General features: G+C 47.9%; 1 protein-coding gene across 1 annotated transcript; it reads left to right on the top strand.

Annotated features, from left to right (window-relative positions):
- The first annotated feature begins 1,485 nt into the window (after nucleotides 1–1,485).
- Nucleotides 1,486–14,785, top strand: LOC122554965 (protein FAM124A-like). The gene is made up of 3 exons (XM_087992313.1): nucleotides 1,486–1,531; nucleotides 2,427–3,151; nucleotides 11,839–14,785. Exons 1-3 carry the CDS (start codon nucleotides 1,486–1,488, stop codon nucleotides 12,691–12,693), a joined length of 1,626 nt encoding a protein of 541 aa, XP_087848439.1. The 3' UTR covers nucleotides 12,694–14,785.
- Nucleotides 14,786–15,425: the final 640 nt, after the last annotated feature.

Genomic DNA, 15,425 nt, shown 5'->3' with positions numbered 1-15,425 from the left:
GCCCAATACAAATTGCTACTTCATTGAGTTAATGTTCATGTGTGTCTCTCGCTTAATTACGGCCCCTGCTCTGCCAGCCAGAGCGCAATGGAAATTCATGGCTTGTACCAGTCACCATTTTCAGAAGGTGTTTGGCACATTCTGATTTCATAGTCAGTCCTTGTAGATCTTCAGGCCAGGTCAAGTGCAGTCACGGAAGGAAGGCTACATTAAGGGGCAGTCCAAAAGTAGGGGAGGGAAAGTGGCCAAAAAAATCTTTGAGGTTGTGGAGCAGCTATGATGCTACATCTGCAACCCAACTGTTTCTATCTCTGTTGATTTTACCTGGAACCAGACCCTTGCATTTAAATAGTGATGAAGAAGAAGCAGCAAGGTGGGAGAAGAACGAAAGAGTGTTTTTCAACAATCATTGTTAGATTTCCCAGCCCCACATACACTCTGGGAACACTCATTCAGACAAGGGTGGCTGTTAGACTGACATGCTCATTCCTTGTGGAATTGATTCAGTGCTGGCGGGGAGAGTATTGATATAGAATATAGATATAGAATCCCTACAGTGTGGAAACAGGCCCTTCGGCCCAACAAGTCCACCCCAACCCTCTGAAGGGTGTCCCATCCAGACCCATTCCCCTGCCTTATTACTCTACATTTACCCCTGACAAATGCACCTAATCTACACATCCCTGAACACTATGGGCAATTTAGCTTGGGCAACCCATCTAACCTGCACATCTTTGTGACTGTGGGATGAAACTGGAGCACCCGGAGGAAACGCACGCAGACACGGGGAGAATGTGCAAACTCCATACAGACAGTCGCCCGAGTCAGAAATCGAACCCAGGTCCCTGGCGCTGTGAGGCAGCATTGCTAACCACTGAGCCACCGTGCTGTCCCCATTCTCAAAGACCACATTGTGCTCAAATCAACTTTGAAAACTGCCCCTGGAACGTCAGAGGCTGAGGGGTGACTGTATAGAAGTTTATAAACTCATGAGGGTCATGGGTGGGGTGAATATTCAAAGTATTTTCTCCACGGTGGGAAAACTAGAGGACATAGGTTTAAGGTGAGAGGGGAAAGATTTAAAAGGGACCGAAGTGGCAACTTTTTCACACAGAGGGTGGTGCGTGTATGGAATGAGCTACCAGAGGAAGTGGTGGAGGCTGGTACAATTGTAACATTTAAAAGGCTTCTAGCTGGGTATATGAATAGGAAGGGTTTAGAGGGATATGGACGAAGTACTGGCAGGTGGGACTAGATTGGGTTGGGATATCTGGTGGCATGGACAGGTTGGACCGAAGGGTCTGTTTCCGTGCTGTACATCTCTATGACTCTATGAGTCAAGAGTGAGAGATCCTAGGCACAAGATTAACTGTCAGAGATTGAGGACAGAAGAAACTCCTTCATACACGGTTAAGAAGCAGAAGGATTTACTTTGAAAGTAACTGTGCCAAGAGTGGTTCAACTCTGTGGTTGGAAGAACACAAAATGGGAACAGGGCAGTTACAAGCAATCGAAGCTGTCAGTGTGTCAGGTGAGTGGTTGGATAACTGTTTTCTGTAACTGTTGCGTATTTAGATGCTGCATTGACTTCATATTGCTATTGTGAACCTAGGATGTAATCTCAGCACCAAACTGGAGATTAGCTACAGAACTTATTCCAGCTCTGCCACCAAATGGAAAGGACATGGTAAACCTCCAAGCTTTTCTGTTTTATTAATTCTTGCTTGTGGTTGCATTGATTGCACCTGACGGGAGTGGATTTTCAATTCATTTACCCTGACCGCGAGCTCTCACAGGTCAGGTGTTTTTATTGGTTGAATCCACTTAGAGTGAATGATTGCTTACTTTTCCACTTGCCCCAGAGGCATTGCCAGGGCTGGACCACAGTGGCTCAGTGGTTAGCACTGCTGCCTCACAGCGCCAGGGACCTGGGTTCGATTCCAGCCTCGGGCGACTGTCTGTGTGGAGTTTGCACATTCTCCCCATGTCAGTGTGGGTTTCCTCCCACAATCCAAGGATGTGCAGGTTAGGTGAATTGGCCATGCTAAATTGCCCATAGTGATGTGTAGGTTAGGTGCATCAGTTAGGGGTAAATGTAGAGTAGTAGGGGAATGGATCTGGGTGGGTTACTCTTAAGAGGGTTGCTAGGCCAAACGGCCTGTTTCCATACAGTAGGGATTCTATGGTTCAAGTTCCGGTGAGATTTGGTGCGATCGGGAATTCTCTGCCTAGACAAGTAACCTTCGTAAAGGTGCCAGATGTAAGATTGAAAAGGACACATGGGTATCAGGAGGCAGCAGGAATGTGTAACAACTTTCAAATAACCAGCCCAGGCATGATGTGCTGAATGGTCTCTTTCTGTGCTGTGAGATTCTGCTGCCCCATTGACTCATTGTTTCCCCTTCTTGTGCTTTCTCCCTGAACAGGCATGGCAGATCCATTCCTGGTCACCTTGCATGTCATCACCAACCCGGGAGATGCAGCGGCCCTGCAGGGCGCAGTCGACAACCTCGTAACGTGGATTAATCCCGAGCTGCGGCTCTTCATCGCCTCCGAGCGCGGCTCCTCGCAGCCCCGAGGGGTGAGGAGAGGCAGCGGCGGCAGTGGTGCACACCCGGCTCTAGCTGTCATCATCTTTGTCCACGAGGAGTGTGGGCAGCAGATCTCCCAGCTCCATGAGCGTTTCCTCCACCCACCATGGGAGTACCACCACACCGAGATGGTCAAGGGCCGAATCCTTCCCTACATGCCCCGGAACCAGGACTTCTTCACTCTGGCCAATCACAACGCCCTCTGGGCTGTCAGGCAGGTGCACTATGGGAAGGAGATTGTCCGCTTCACCATTTACTGCAGCTTCGAGAACTTTGTGGACATGGCGAGGATGTATCAGCTGATCCTGAGGAGAGAGTCGTCCCAACGAAAGCCGGACTTTGTGTTCTTCACCGTCTACTCCAACACAGAGGTCGACGTTCAGCTCTCGCTGAAGAGGCTCCCAAAGGGTCAGGGCCCTTCCCCCACCGAGTTGGCCCTGTTGGAGTTCAGAGTTCACGACATCGGACACCTCATCCCTCTACTGCCGAACCCCTGCAGCCCAATCAGTGACCTGAGGTGGCAGACGGAGGACTATGATGGAAACAAGCTCTTGTTGCAGGTAACCCACTTTCTTTTCCTGTGGGTGCAGCAAATGCTTTGTCTATTGTTTAAAAGGAAAGAGAATGCAGTTGTCCCATAATCAGCCCCTTTAAAAGGAAGGGTGAGATTTCTAACTCTAATGGAACCCTACAGTGTGGATCCATCTCACAGACAGGAGCCACCAGCACCTTGTTGTGGTTCTGTTCGCTGAGCTGGAAATTTTTGTTGCAAACGTTTCATCCCCTGTCTAGGTGACATCCTCAGTGCTTGGGAGCCTCCTGTGAAGTGCTTCTGTGGTGTTTCCTCCGGCATTTATATTGTCATGGATTGTATTGATCACAAAATCCTTACAGTGTGTGAGGAAGCCATTCAGCTCATACCAAACCCTCCAAAAAGCATCCCACCCATATCCAGCCCCCAACCCCATAGCTAATCAAGTAGGTAAAAACAATGACTGCAGATGCTGGAAATCAGATTCTGGATCAGTGGTGCTGGAAGAGCACAGCAATTCAGGCAGTATCCGACGAGCAGCAAAATCGACGTTTCGGGCAAAAGCCTGATGAAGGGCTTTTGCCCGAAACGTCGATTTTGCTGCTCGTCGGATGCTGCCTGAATTGCTGTGCTCTTCCAGCACCACTGATCCAGAACCATAGCTAATCAACCCAGTCTGCACATCCCTAGACACTATGGGGCAATTTAGCATGGCCAATCCACCTCACCTGCACATCTTTGGACTGTGGGAGGAAACCCACGCAGACACTGGGAGAATGTGCAAACTCCACACAGACAGTCGCCCGAGGTTGGAATTGAACCTGGGTTCCTGGCTCTGAGAGGCAGCTGTGCTCATGACTGAGCCACCATCTCGCCCCAGGGTCTCACTGTACTCAGCTGCCCTGTCACCCCACCCCTGGGGAAAACCACCCAGTAGTTCAGTGGGTCATTTCATAGTCTGTGGTGCAGTTGGTAATGTGTGTGCCCATGTGGCAGCTAGGTGCCCTCCTCCATGACCAAACACATCAGGAAAGGCCCGTGTCTTGTGGGAGACCCTGCAGTTTGGTTGATGATAATTCACACGATCAACTGAAATTTGCCGTTAAAGCCACTGTGGGAATCGTTGACATTAAGAAAGAGAGTTGCTGCAATGATCAGGGATCAGTTTAAGCTTACCTCGACTCTCTCAGATTGTCATAGAGTCATAGAGATGTACAGCACGGAAACAGACCCTTCGGTCCAACCCGTCCATGCCGACCAGATATCCCAATACAATCTAGTCCCACCTGCCAGCAACCAGCCCATATCCCTCCAAACCCTTCCTATTCATATACCCATCCAAATGCCTCTTAAATGTTGCAATTGTACCAGCCTCCACCACATCCTCTGGCAGTTCATTCCATACACGTACCACCCTCTGAGTGAAAAAGTTGCCACTTAGGTCCCTTTTATATCTTACCCCTTTCACCCAAAAACTATGCCCTCTAGTTCTGGATGCCCCCACCCCAGGGAAAAGACTTTGTCTTTTTACCCTATCCATGCCCCTCATAATTTTATAAACTTTAATAAGGTCACCCCTCAGCCTCCGACACTCCAGGGAAAACAGCCCCAGCCTGTTCAGCCTCTCCCTATAGCTTAAACCTTCCAACCCTGGCAACATCCTTGTAAATCTTTTCTGAACCCTTTCAAGTTTCATAACATCCTTCTGATAGGAAGGAAACCAGAATTGCACACAATATTCCAATAGTGGCCTAACCAATGTCCTGTACAGCCGTAACCTGACCTCCCAACTCCTGTACTCAATACTCTGACCAATAAAGGAAAGCATACCAAACACCTTCATTGTCTGAGAATTCTCCTGGAATTAAAGATTACCTGGACATTCCTGGTAAACAGACGAGGAAGACAAGTGGTACATTGCGTTTCGCTGCAAGAGGATTTGAGCTGAGAAGTAGGGCTGTCTTACTGCAGTTTGACAGGGTCAGGATGAGACCACATCTGTAGAACTGTGTGCAATTTTGGTCTGCCTACCTAAGATAGGATATAATTGAAGTGTCACGAGACTGATCCAGGGATAGCAGGGCTGCCCTATGAGGAGAGATTGGTTCTACTGCACCTGTGTTCAGAAGGACAGCAGGAAATCTGATTGAAGTCTACTAACAGGGATGGACTGACGAGGTGTGGGAAGGATATTTCCCCCATATCGTCTCAGGATATGGGATAGACCGTTTAGGACTGAGTTGAGGAGACATTTCTGCATTCAGACCGTGGTCAACCTGTGGAATTCTGTTCCACAGAAGGTGGTGGAGGCCGGGTCACCTGAGTACGTTCAAGAAAGCGATAGGTGTTCAGATATTAAAAGTATTGAGGGGCATGGAAAGAAAGGGAGAATATGCCATCGAGAGAGAGAGGGAGGACTGGGCATGATCAATTTGAGTGGCAGAGCAGCCTTAAAGGGCCGAATGGCCTACTCCTGGTTTCTCTGTCCATGCATCAGCACGGGGAGGTGTTTGAAAGCAGTTTTGTTTTGAATTAGTGGCAGGAGAAATGGCTGGGCTGAGCAGTTTGAGGCAGGAGGGCCACCGACAGTGTTTGCTGTACCTTCCTTTAAATACAATCCATTCTCTGTCCTCCCCCCAGTACTTGCGCTCGAAGTGGCTCCATCATTTGTGTGACTCTGTCATTAGAAACGTTCAGCTCTGACATTGCATTATCCAGCCACTGGAAAGACCAATTTATGTAATGCACTAAATAATAAAAACCAACAGCCCTGACTCCTCCAGATTTATTGTGGTGAGGGAAATAAACATATATACAACATGCAAGCTTCTACTGACTAGTAGCAGCATGGCAGTATTACTGGGTTAGTAAACTGGGGACCTGGCTCGAATGCTGCAGAGACAGAGATCAAATCCCACCATAGCAGCTGAAGGAACTTAAATCTGGGAGGAAATGCTCCTCTCATTGATAAACGATCATGGCATTGTCTTCTTGGCAATGATCGCAATTCTCAAGAGCAAAATTGGGATGTGCGTATGCAGGATCGACAGACCACTCTCACAATTGTACTGAAACATGTGTACTGTCACATGTACAGATACTCACACTTATTCATGTGTCTCCTTATTGTGTCTAGTGTCCATTTGGTGTAATTTTTGAAAATGACTAAAAGCTGGGGTTGGTTAGGCCTATCGGAAAGATGTTGTGAAACTTGTACCGGTTCAGAAAAGATTTATAAGGATGTTGCCAGGGTTGGAGGATTTGAGCTATAGGGAGAGGCTGAACAGGCTGGGGCTGTTTTCCCTGGAGTGTCGGAGGCTGAAGGATGACCTTATAGAGGTTTACAAAATTATGAGGGGCATGGATAGGGTAAATAGACAAAGTATTTTCCCTGGGGTGGGAGCATCCAGAACTAGAGGGCATAGGTTTAGGGTGAGAGGGAAAAGATATAAAAGAGACCTAAGGGGCAACGTTTTCACACAGAGGGTGGTACGTGTATGGAATGAGCTGCCAGAGGAAGTGGTGGTGGTTGGTACAATTGCAACATTTAAAAAGCATCTGGATGGGTATATGAATAGGAAGGGTTTGGAGGGATATGGGCTGAGTGCTGACAGGTGGGACTAGATTGGGTTGGGGTGTCTGGTTGGCACAGATGGATTGGACCAAATGGTCTGTTTCCATGCTGTACATCTCTATAACTCTATGACACTAGGGATCTAGTTGTCTGTCTTCTCAAATCATTATTTAGTGGTGTTCAGGTTTGAAAAGGCTAACTCGAGCAGCCTTTTGATGGGCTTTCAAACTTGCACACATTACTGAATAGTGGGAGCTCAGTGCTATGATTGGATAGTCAGGCTAGACCAGAGCCAGAGCACAGCATTTCAGAGAGTTGACTGACCTTGGAACAGCTGCTGGTTCACTGGCATGAAACCAGGGCTTAAAGGGTTAAATAATGAGGCTACAATTGGTTTCTATTTCCTGGAGTTTCCACAGTTGAGGCATTCAATTGGACAAAGAGAGAAACTAGTCCCCCTGCTGGCGGAATCCAGAACCAGCAGAACAAATTTTCCAACAAGAGGTCAGGGTATTTAAGGGTGAAGTCCTTTCTCACGCAAAGCAGACAGTTGGATGATCCGGAAATCTTTCCCTCCAAAAAGGCGGTGGATGTTGGAAGTCAGTTAGAATTTTTAAGAGGTGGTGGCTGAGGAAATCAAGGGAACAAAGCAAGTCAAATGAAGTCGAGATACAGACAGTATTGAAAGAAAGATGTGCATTTACATAGCACCTTTTCATGGGCTCAGGAATTGCCAATGTGCTTTACAGCCAATGCAATGTTTTTAAAGTTTAGTCGCTGCTGTCATGTAGGGAAAACAGCATCCAATTTATACAAAGTGCGGCTTTTCATAATAACTGGATAATCTCATTTTGTGGGTGTGTGTGTGTGTGTTGTTCATTGGGGGATAAATATTGGCCAGAACTCCAAGGAGGGCTCCCATGATGCGTTATGTCTATCTTAGAGAGCCGATGAGGGTCTTGATTGAAAAGTCTCATTTGAGAAATGGCATTTCAGTCAGTCCGGCATCTGGTCAGTAGTGCACTAGAATGCTAGCCCAGGGTTTTCTGCCCACGTGTAGTACTTGGAGTGGGATTTGAAAGCACAACTTGGGTGGAAGTGTTATCAAGCTAAACCATGACTGATGCTATCACTCCTGTGTCCCCCGCGTAGGAATCACATCCCAGGAACATCAACACCCACAGGAGGGTCACGAGACGGGAGTACCACATGTTAGCTTGGCATGGCACAGCCTCCCTCTGCAATTATAGTGAGGGCCATGGATTCAAAATGGTGGCTGTTGAGGGGGGATGGGCTCCCACTGCTGAGTAATGGCCCTGTGTCCTTACCCAAATGGTCAACCAATGGCCAAAGTAAACTCTGATTTAGTAAACACCTGGGGTTCCATTTATCAGTTAAGTGTTGTCTTACAATTAGCTATGCTGAACAGGAGAAATAATTCAGAAACCCAGCCTGCTGTGGGCCTGGTCTTTTGATAACAGCTTTAAGTCGTCGCTAAGTCTCTCTGATGTCACTCCTTGTTGACTGAGTGGATTCAGTGGCCAAGTAGACAAATGGTCTTTGTTGTTTCAGGCAGTAGCCATGTTTCTCTGGCACACACGAGTGGGAGATACCAGGCAGTGCTAGGTAACCCTGAGGGAGGTAATAGGCTTTAAAGGCTTTGGCTGTGGAAGGGAACCAATTTATACATCACGTAGCGAACACTTAGCACTGACAGCCTTTTGCAGTGAAGCTAAACAAAGTCCCCGTTTTGAAATGAGAGCCTCTTTCTGAATCCGCTGCCCCACCGTAAGGTATTGTGGGAGGGTGCTCTCTCCACAAGGGATAGTAAATCAGGCCATAAAGATGGGACCTCAGTATCGGCTGTGAAATGGTACAAGCTGTCCCTCTGATGGACTTGTAGACGTAGGGAAAATAAACCAACCTGCAGAGCATGAGAAGGCAAATATCGGCTCTATGCACCCAGTCACCTTCAGGTTACAATCCAGGGTAAAGGTTACTTGAGAGACAAAAAAGGACACTTTTTCTTTGAACAGTCTTAACCCTTCACGCTGATCTTTGTTTCTGACCATGCAACATTCACTGCTAGTTTTAAAGAGACAGTTAATTGAATGCTATACAGGTTACATTAACGAAGGAAAAGAACTTGCATTTTTTTGTAGCACCATTCACCACTTCAGGGCATCCATTAACACTTCAAAACTAACTAAGGATTGTTAGGCTGTTAGCATTATTGTCACACAGCAGCCAACGGTCACAGTCCAATCCCAGAGGCAGCAATGTGGAGTAGATTTCCTCTTTTTATGAACCGGTCTTGACATGGAGGTAAATTCACCTGTTTGTCTTAGAATAAGGCCACAGACCCTTTTACGTGCACCTGAGAGGGCAGGTGGGAACTCAGTTACATGTCTCAGTCAGTAAAGGCACTTGAGAGTAGTGTCGCTGGCAATTCAGCCTGATTTTATACTCTCATCTCCAGGATGGGATTTGAAACTGCGGCCTTTCACTCAGAGGCAGAAGTTGGCATCACTGAAGAAGGGCCCATGCCCGAAACGTCGATTCTCCTGCTCCTTGGATGCTGCCTGACCTGCTGCGCTTTTCCAGCAACACATTTTCATCACTGAACTAATGCTTCACACTGAATCACTCTCTGATAGTAGACTTTTGAAAAGCAAAGCAATGGACTAACAGGATAGTAACCAATACGTACATGTTTACACTGTTGACAGAATGATTAAACAGAGGAGTGGGGAGCAGGTTAATCTCACACCTGTCTGGTTTGCACTCACCGTAATGGAATGGCCCAGTCTGAATCAGCTGATGATTGCAAGCTGGTCAGCTCAATGCCGGAAGAGGGGTCACCTCATAGTAACCCTGAATCTTAAGAAAAAGCCGCATATCTCTCCGACAATGTATCAACCAACCGATCATTTCCAATCGAAGTAAATGCAAACGAAAGGAAACTTGGCCAATTCTGTGAGGTTCTCCAATTCATGTGTTACTGTCTAGAATCATTTCCATTGCCTTCCACATGCGGCTTATATCTCTTTTGTCAGAAAGCCATCTATCAGGACAGGTATAAAGAAATCACTGAAACGGTCAATGGAACCTCGCCGAAATGTCAAAGGGATTGCAATGTAAAAGAATGTGAGATATATTCCAGGTTTACCGTGTTCTGCTGCCCTGGATGCTGCAATGCCAGAAGCAAGTGTTGGCCTTGGGGGATGTGCGGTGTTGGCCTTGGGGATGTGCGGTGTTGGCCTTGGGGGATGTGCGGTGTTGGCCTTGGGGGATGTGCGGTGTTGGCCTTGGGGGATGTGCGGTGTTGGCATTGGGGGATGTGTGGTGTTGGCCTTGGGGGATGTGCGGTGTTGGCCTTGGGGGATGTGCGGTGTTGGCATTGGGGAATGTGTGGTGTTGGCCTTGGGGGAGGTGCGGTGTTGGCCTTGGGGGATGTGTGGTGTTGGCCTTGGGGGATGTGCGGTGTTGGCATTGGGGAATGTGCGGTGTTGGCCTTGGGGGAGGTGCGGTGTTGGCCTTGGGGGATGTGTGGTGTTGGCCTTGGGGGATGTGCGGTGTTGGCATTGGGGGATGTGTGGTGTTGGCCTTGGGGGATGTGCGGTGTTGGCATTGGGGGATGTGTGGTGTTGGCCTTGGGGGATGTGCGGTGTTGGCATTGGGGAATGTGCGGTGTTGGCCTTGGGGGAGGTGCGGTGTTGGCCTTGGGGGATGTGCGGTGTTGGCCTTGGGGGATGTGCGGTGTTGGCCTTGGGGGATGTGTGGTGTTGGCCTTGGGGGAGGTGCGGTGTTGGCCTTGGGGGATGTGCGGTGTTGGCCTTGGGGAATGTGGGGTGTTGGCCTTGGGGGAGGTGCGGTGTTGGCCTTGGGGGAGGTGCGGTGTTGGCCTTGGGGGATGTGCGGTGTTGGCCTTGGGGGATGTGCGGTGTTGGCCTTGGGGGATGTGCGGTGCAGACACACCAGAATGATGTTGGTGCGAACTGTGTTAAAATTGAGCTGTGGTGCGCATACATGTTTAAGAGGATATACTGTACATTGCTGTCAATTATTACTGTCTTCACCAGACAGAATGTTCTAGTCCCATGTCTGATGGTCAGTTTGCAAATAGTAGAAGTAGGATATTAGCATAGTAGTTTCCCAGTTAGTGTATTCTTACTCTTGACTACCCATATCCTGTTCTACCAATCCATGTTATATGGTTGGTGCGTTTATCCCTAATAGAGAAGGACATACCCTGTGGTAAGCTGAAATCAATATCCAATCTCACTCCACCTTTTATGGGTGGCTTTAGTTCAAGCTTAGCCCATCACTTCAAACACAATCAACATGTATGGTGCCAGTGTCTTTGCTAATCTCGAAGACCTGAGTCTGAGCACTTTGCAAGAGTCCGCGCAGGGTATTTCTCTCCTTCCCCACTTGGGCGATAAAACCAGCAGAGCAGAATATCAGGAGTAAAACTGGCCAATTTCCAGTTCCCATCTCCCCTGCAAGTGCATGGTCCCCGTTGTAATAAGTCCATGACCTCAGACCTAGGGTCATCCTTGCCTCCCTTCAATGGGGGCACAGTAGCCCTCATGAGGTGGAATGCTCAAAAGTAACATGAGGAAACACTGGAATTCCCCAGCTCAGCAGGAACAAGGTGAGCTTTTGATCCCTCGGGTGGGTTTCTCCAAAGAACATACAGTTGGTGCCATGAATGAGGTTGTTCCAAACTTTATTATAACGGGAGGGGAGGGAGGATGGAGTCCCAAGGTGGCAAGGGGACAGACTCGGTGCTTGGGGATACAGACCCAGAAAAGTGATTTGATATTTAACTTGGACTGGCCCATTTTGGGAAACTGATAGACCTTAACTGGCAGGCATCGTCCTGTTCGCATCGCAGGACCTGCATCTCCACCTTTAAACAGATCTCTCTCCCAAAACAGACAGGTACTTCAGACACCTGTCTGAAGGCCCCTTTCAAAATGGTACCAGTCATAAGAAGGCATCAAGGCCACTAGTGCCCACCTTGAGGCCATTACTACTAATCAACACAGGAGAGCAGTGGAAATCAATGTTGACCCAACCTAGATCAGATGCGGTGTGCCCATGAAAGATTATTTCTAATGTTTGTTTTTTTACAGGTACACAGTGTGTCCAGGAGCTCTTGGAAGAGAAGTGTTGTTGCCCAGTCCACTGCAGCAAGGAACAGTTCTTGCCGTCCTCCACGCAGCGTGCTCCCCCAGTGTCTGGGATGTTCTCCTGACAGACACCCCCGGCGGCGCTGGCAGGCTAACCACAAACCGCAGCACACCAGCGGCTTCAGCCGCTTCCGAGGGACGTCTCAAGAGGACATCTGGATAGCTTGTCGAGGGGATTCAGGCAACCTCACCTCGAGGGTTTCCCGGGTTGCTCAGCGCAGCAAGTCCTTATTCTGTCTGCCGACCTTCAGCAGCTCGTCATGCTCTTCATCATCTTCGTCGCCACTGGGAGAGCTGGCCCTTTCATTGGCTGACCGTGGGCAACAGGTTGAAGACCCAGCACTGGACATCACCTCAGGGATGGTAACCGATGGCCTGGAAGGTGCGGCAGAGACCAATGTCGACACCGGTTTGACCACGTCATGCTCTGACCTCTCTACCCTGACCATGTACTCGACGCTGAATGGCTTCGGCAAAGAGTTAGGCGCTGCTCTTCCCCAACTGGGCGATCGCAGCACCCGGAAAAAGGCGGGTCTCTTCAGGTCTTCATTGTCCACGGACACCTCGCCTCCTTCCTCCTCCGGCCTTTCCTCCAGGTCTTCTCCTGGGTTCCAGGAATTCTCTTCCTGCCCTTTGACCTCACGCACAGCACCTCCGCGTGCCTTCACTGCAACATCATGGATCTGGCCCAGAACAGACCGATCCTCCTCCTCAGAGAATGCAACTAGAAATAAGAGCTGCCGTGAAGGCAGACAACCCAATGCTATCCTGGAAGGAGAGCAGGAATTTTACATTTGACCCGGTCTGTGAGGCAGAATTTGCATGTAATTTGTCACTAAATATCAAGCTGCATGTACAGATGAGACAATGGATGTTCATGCTGACGACTAACAGAACTGGAACAGGGTTGGGTTACCATGCTGCTGGTGTCAAAGTGAAAATCAGAAACATATTGGAAGACTCCAAAACCAATTCTTCATCCTTCCCACCCTGGTCTTTGTGTCAGAGTGTGTTAAAGTTTACAGCAGTGAAAGCCATGAGGTATCATGTAAAGCAAAACAGCTCAGAACCTCTGGGTGCCAGCACTTAAAACTGCTGATGACAGGAGTTGCCATACCCTTGTTCAAACATGCTTCACATGTTCCTGAAAAGCCAGGACAGAAACACTTCCATTGCTTCACTGAGCCACGAAAGCACAGGACCTTTAGTTGATGTAACTGCAGTCCCATTTCACATTAACGCCAGTGTTAAAATGAAGCTAATCTAGATGTAGGTTTGCTCGCTGAGCTGGAAGGTTCATTTTCAGACGTTTCGTCACCATACTCAGTAACATCTTCAGTGAGCCTCCGGATGAAGCTAATCAGAACATCGGTGCCCTCTTTGAGGTGCATTCAGCTAGTAACAGTAAGATTACAAAAACATAGAAGCAGGAGTAGCCATTGAGGCTGTTCAGCCATTCAGTAAGATCGTGGTTGATCAGATTAGGGACTTAACTGCACTTCATGTCTGCCACCTCGTAACTTTTAACTGCCATTGATCTGCCTAACTCAGATATATTCAATGACCAGGTCTCAAATATTCTCTGTGGATGAAACTTCCATAGCCGAACAATCCTCTGGGTGATGAAATTCCCATGTTCATCTCAAGGGTTATAACACAGAGTGAGGATCCTGGAGGTGCAGCCTGAGTGAGTTGACTGTGTGTGTGTCCCTGAGCACACTGTCCTTGCTATGTGAAGGGGTTACACTGAGAGTTACCAGGGGGCAGCCTGAGGTACCCCACTGAAGTGCAGAAGTGTCCTGTAAGTGGATAAGAGGTGTGCCAAGAGGATTCAGAGAGGCTAGCAAATGTCAGATGCCAATATCCATTGATGTGGGGTGTGCTTGGCCAATGCCCATTGAGGGTGTCCTAAGATGCTGGTGCCCGTTGTCCCAACATGCTCTTCGGAATAGGTGGTGAGCTGAGGTTGCCAGGTACCCTCGTCGATTTCCCATCCTGGGAAATTCTCAATACCTAGCTTGCCTGGCAAGTTTGGATGCTGAGTATGAACGAGATGAGTCGAGGTGTTAATGAGGCATTTAACCAGGTAAAATCCCCCTTATCTGACACCTCACTGCTGTGAATGGAGAACTCACCTCACCACTCAGCCAACGCAGCAACAATGGGGTGAGTTGCTGTCCGTGTCGAGATAATTGTCCACTTCTGCCACGAATCTTGCCAAGGCCTACATCATCCAGACTCTGTATGCACTTATATGATTCTGCCCATTGTCTCAGCAGCCACCGTTGTCAAATCCCTTCAGAACCTTACATGTTTCAAGATCACCTTTCCAGTGGCTATCGGCCCAAGGTTGTCCTCCTGAGACAAGGCCTTCATCCCAAGAATCGGCCAAATGGACCTTCTGTGAATTGCTTCCAGGGATTACTATCGCTGATGATGCTGCTCCCAGTCAGAATAAGGCTGACTGTTCCTTCCGTCACTGTAGATCGATGTCTGAGACATTCCCATGGACCAGCGACACACATGACAGCAGGAGTTCAAGGAGCAGAGCTCAGGGATGATTCAGGATGGATAATCAAAGCCTGTACATCCTTCATCCCAGCAGCAAATGCGGCCATGCGGGCGCTCCTATTTTATTGTTTATTAAGACTTGGGTTGTTTGTGATTTTAGAAATGCAATAATCATTCATTGATTAAATTCTAAACATTAATCTTGGTTTAAAGCATCATCTCATGAGCTGTTAACTCAAATGTATTTGTAGATAGCATTATTGCCTGTTTAGTCTTGCGTGCATTAAGAATGAAGTGTTATGGCACTATTTATTGCAGAGCTTAAAAATGGAGTCTATTGATAAAATATACTATTATAAGACATTAAACTAATATATATATGTGTGTGTATGTGTGTTAATAACTGGAGATGCACTGAAGATAGCAGAAATGGAATTCCAAGCTTTGAAATGTGGCTGCCTCCCATGAGTCTTGGCCATCAACCACTTCTCTATCAGGAGATCATGCAACACCTTTCCAGAATCAATGCCAGATTCTCATCATTAAAATGGCCCTTATGTTCTCCCTTCCACCTTCTCTCACCATATTTCACACTCGTGAAAATAATTCCTCAGTTCGTTGCTGGAGTGAAACGTAAAGTAAGAGTAGGCCATTCAACCTATCCGCTATTCAATATGCATCTGGCTGATCTGTTTCTTAATTCCTATGCATCTTTCTTTCATTACCCTGAGTACAGAAACACTTGGTAACTGTGAGAAGTGCAGCTATTTCCCAAACATTCCTACCTCCCATCAACAACAAACGCCCATGCATCTTTTCGGGAACTGGTGACATTGGTAAACTGCATCATAATCATAAGGAAACTGCAAATGTCAGCACCATGTTATTTGACATGTTTCTGCTTTTGGATAACTAGGTCCTGGCTTCATGTAGAGTGAGATACGCATTATCAGGCTTGCTTTAGTGTTGAGCTTGTGAGGAGCTCCTCACAAAAAATGGAATGCCAATGATGGTGCAAC

The sequence above is a fragment of the Chiloscyllium plagiosum genome, unplaced genomic scaffold (genome assembly GCF_037043375.1).
Source record: "Chiloscyllium plagiosum isolate Xiang-an unplaced genomic scaffold, Cpla_swu_hap1 HiC_scaffold_12, whole genome shotgun sequence".
Taxonomy (NCBI): domain Eukaryota; kingdom Metazoa; phylum Chordata; class Chondrichthyes; order Orectolobiformes; family Hemiscylliidae; genus Chiloscyllium; species Chiloscyllium plagiosum.
Note: the sequence above shows the minus strand (reverse complement) of the source record. Positions and strands in the feature narration are given on the sequence as shown.

Coding starts and splice junctions, on each gene's coding strand:
- LOC122554965 (XM_087992313.1), top strand. CDS start 1,486: ATGGGAACAGGGCAGTTACAAGCAATCGAAGCTGTCAGTGTGTCAG. Junction 1,532..2,426: donor CGAAGCTGTCAGTGTGTCAG/GTGAGTGGTTGG, acceptor CTCCCTGAACAG/GCATGGCAGATCCATTCCTG. Junction 3,152..11,838: donor GAAACAAGCTCTTGTTGCAG/GTAACCCACTTT, acceptor GTTTTTTTACAG/GTACACAGTGTGTCCAGGAG.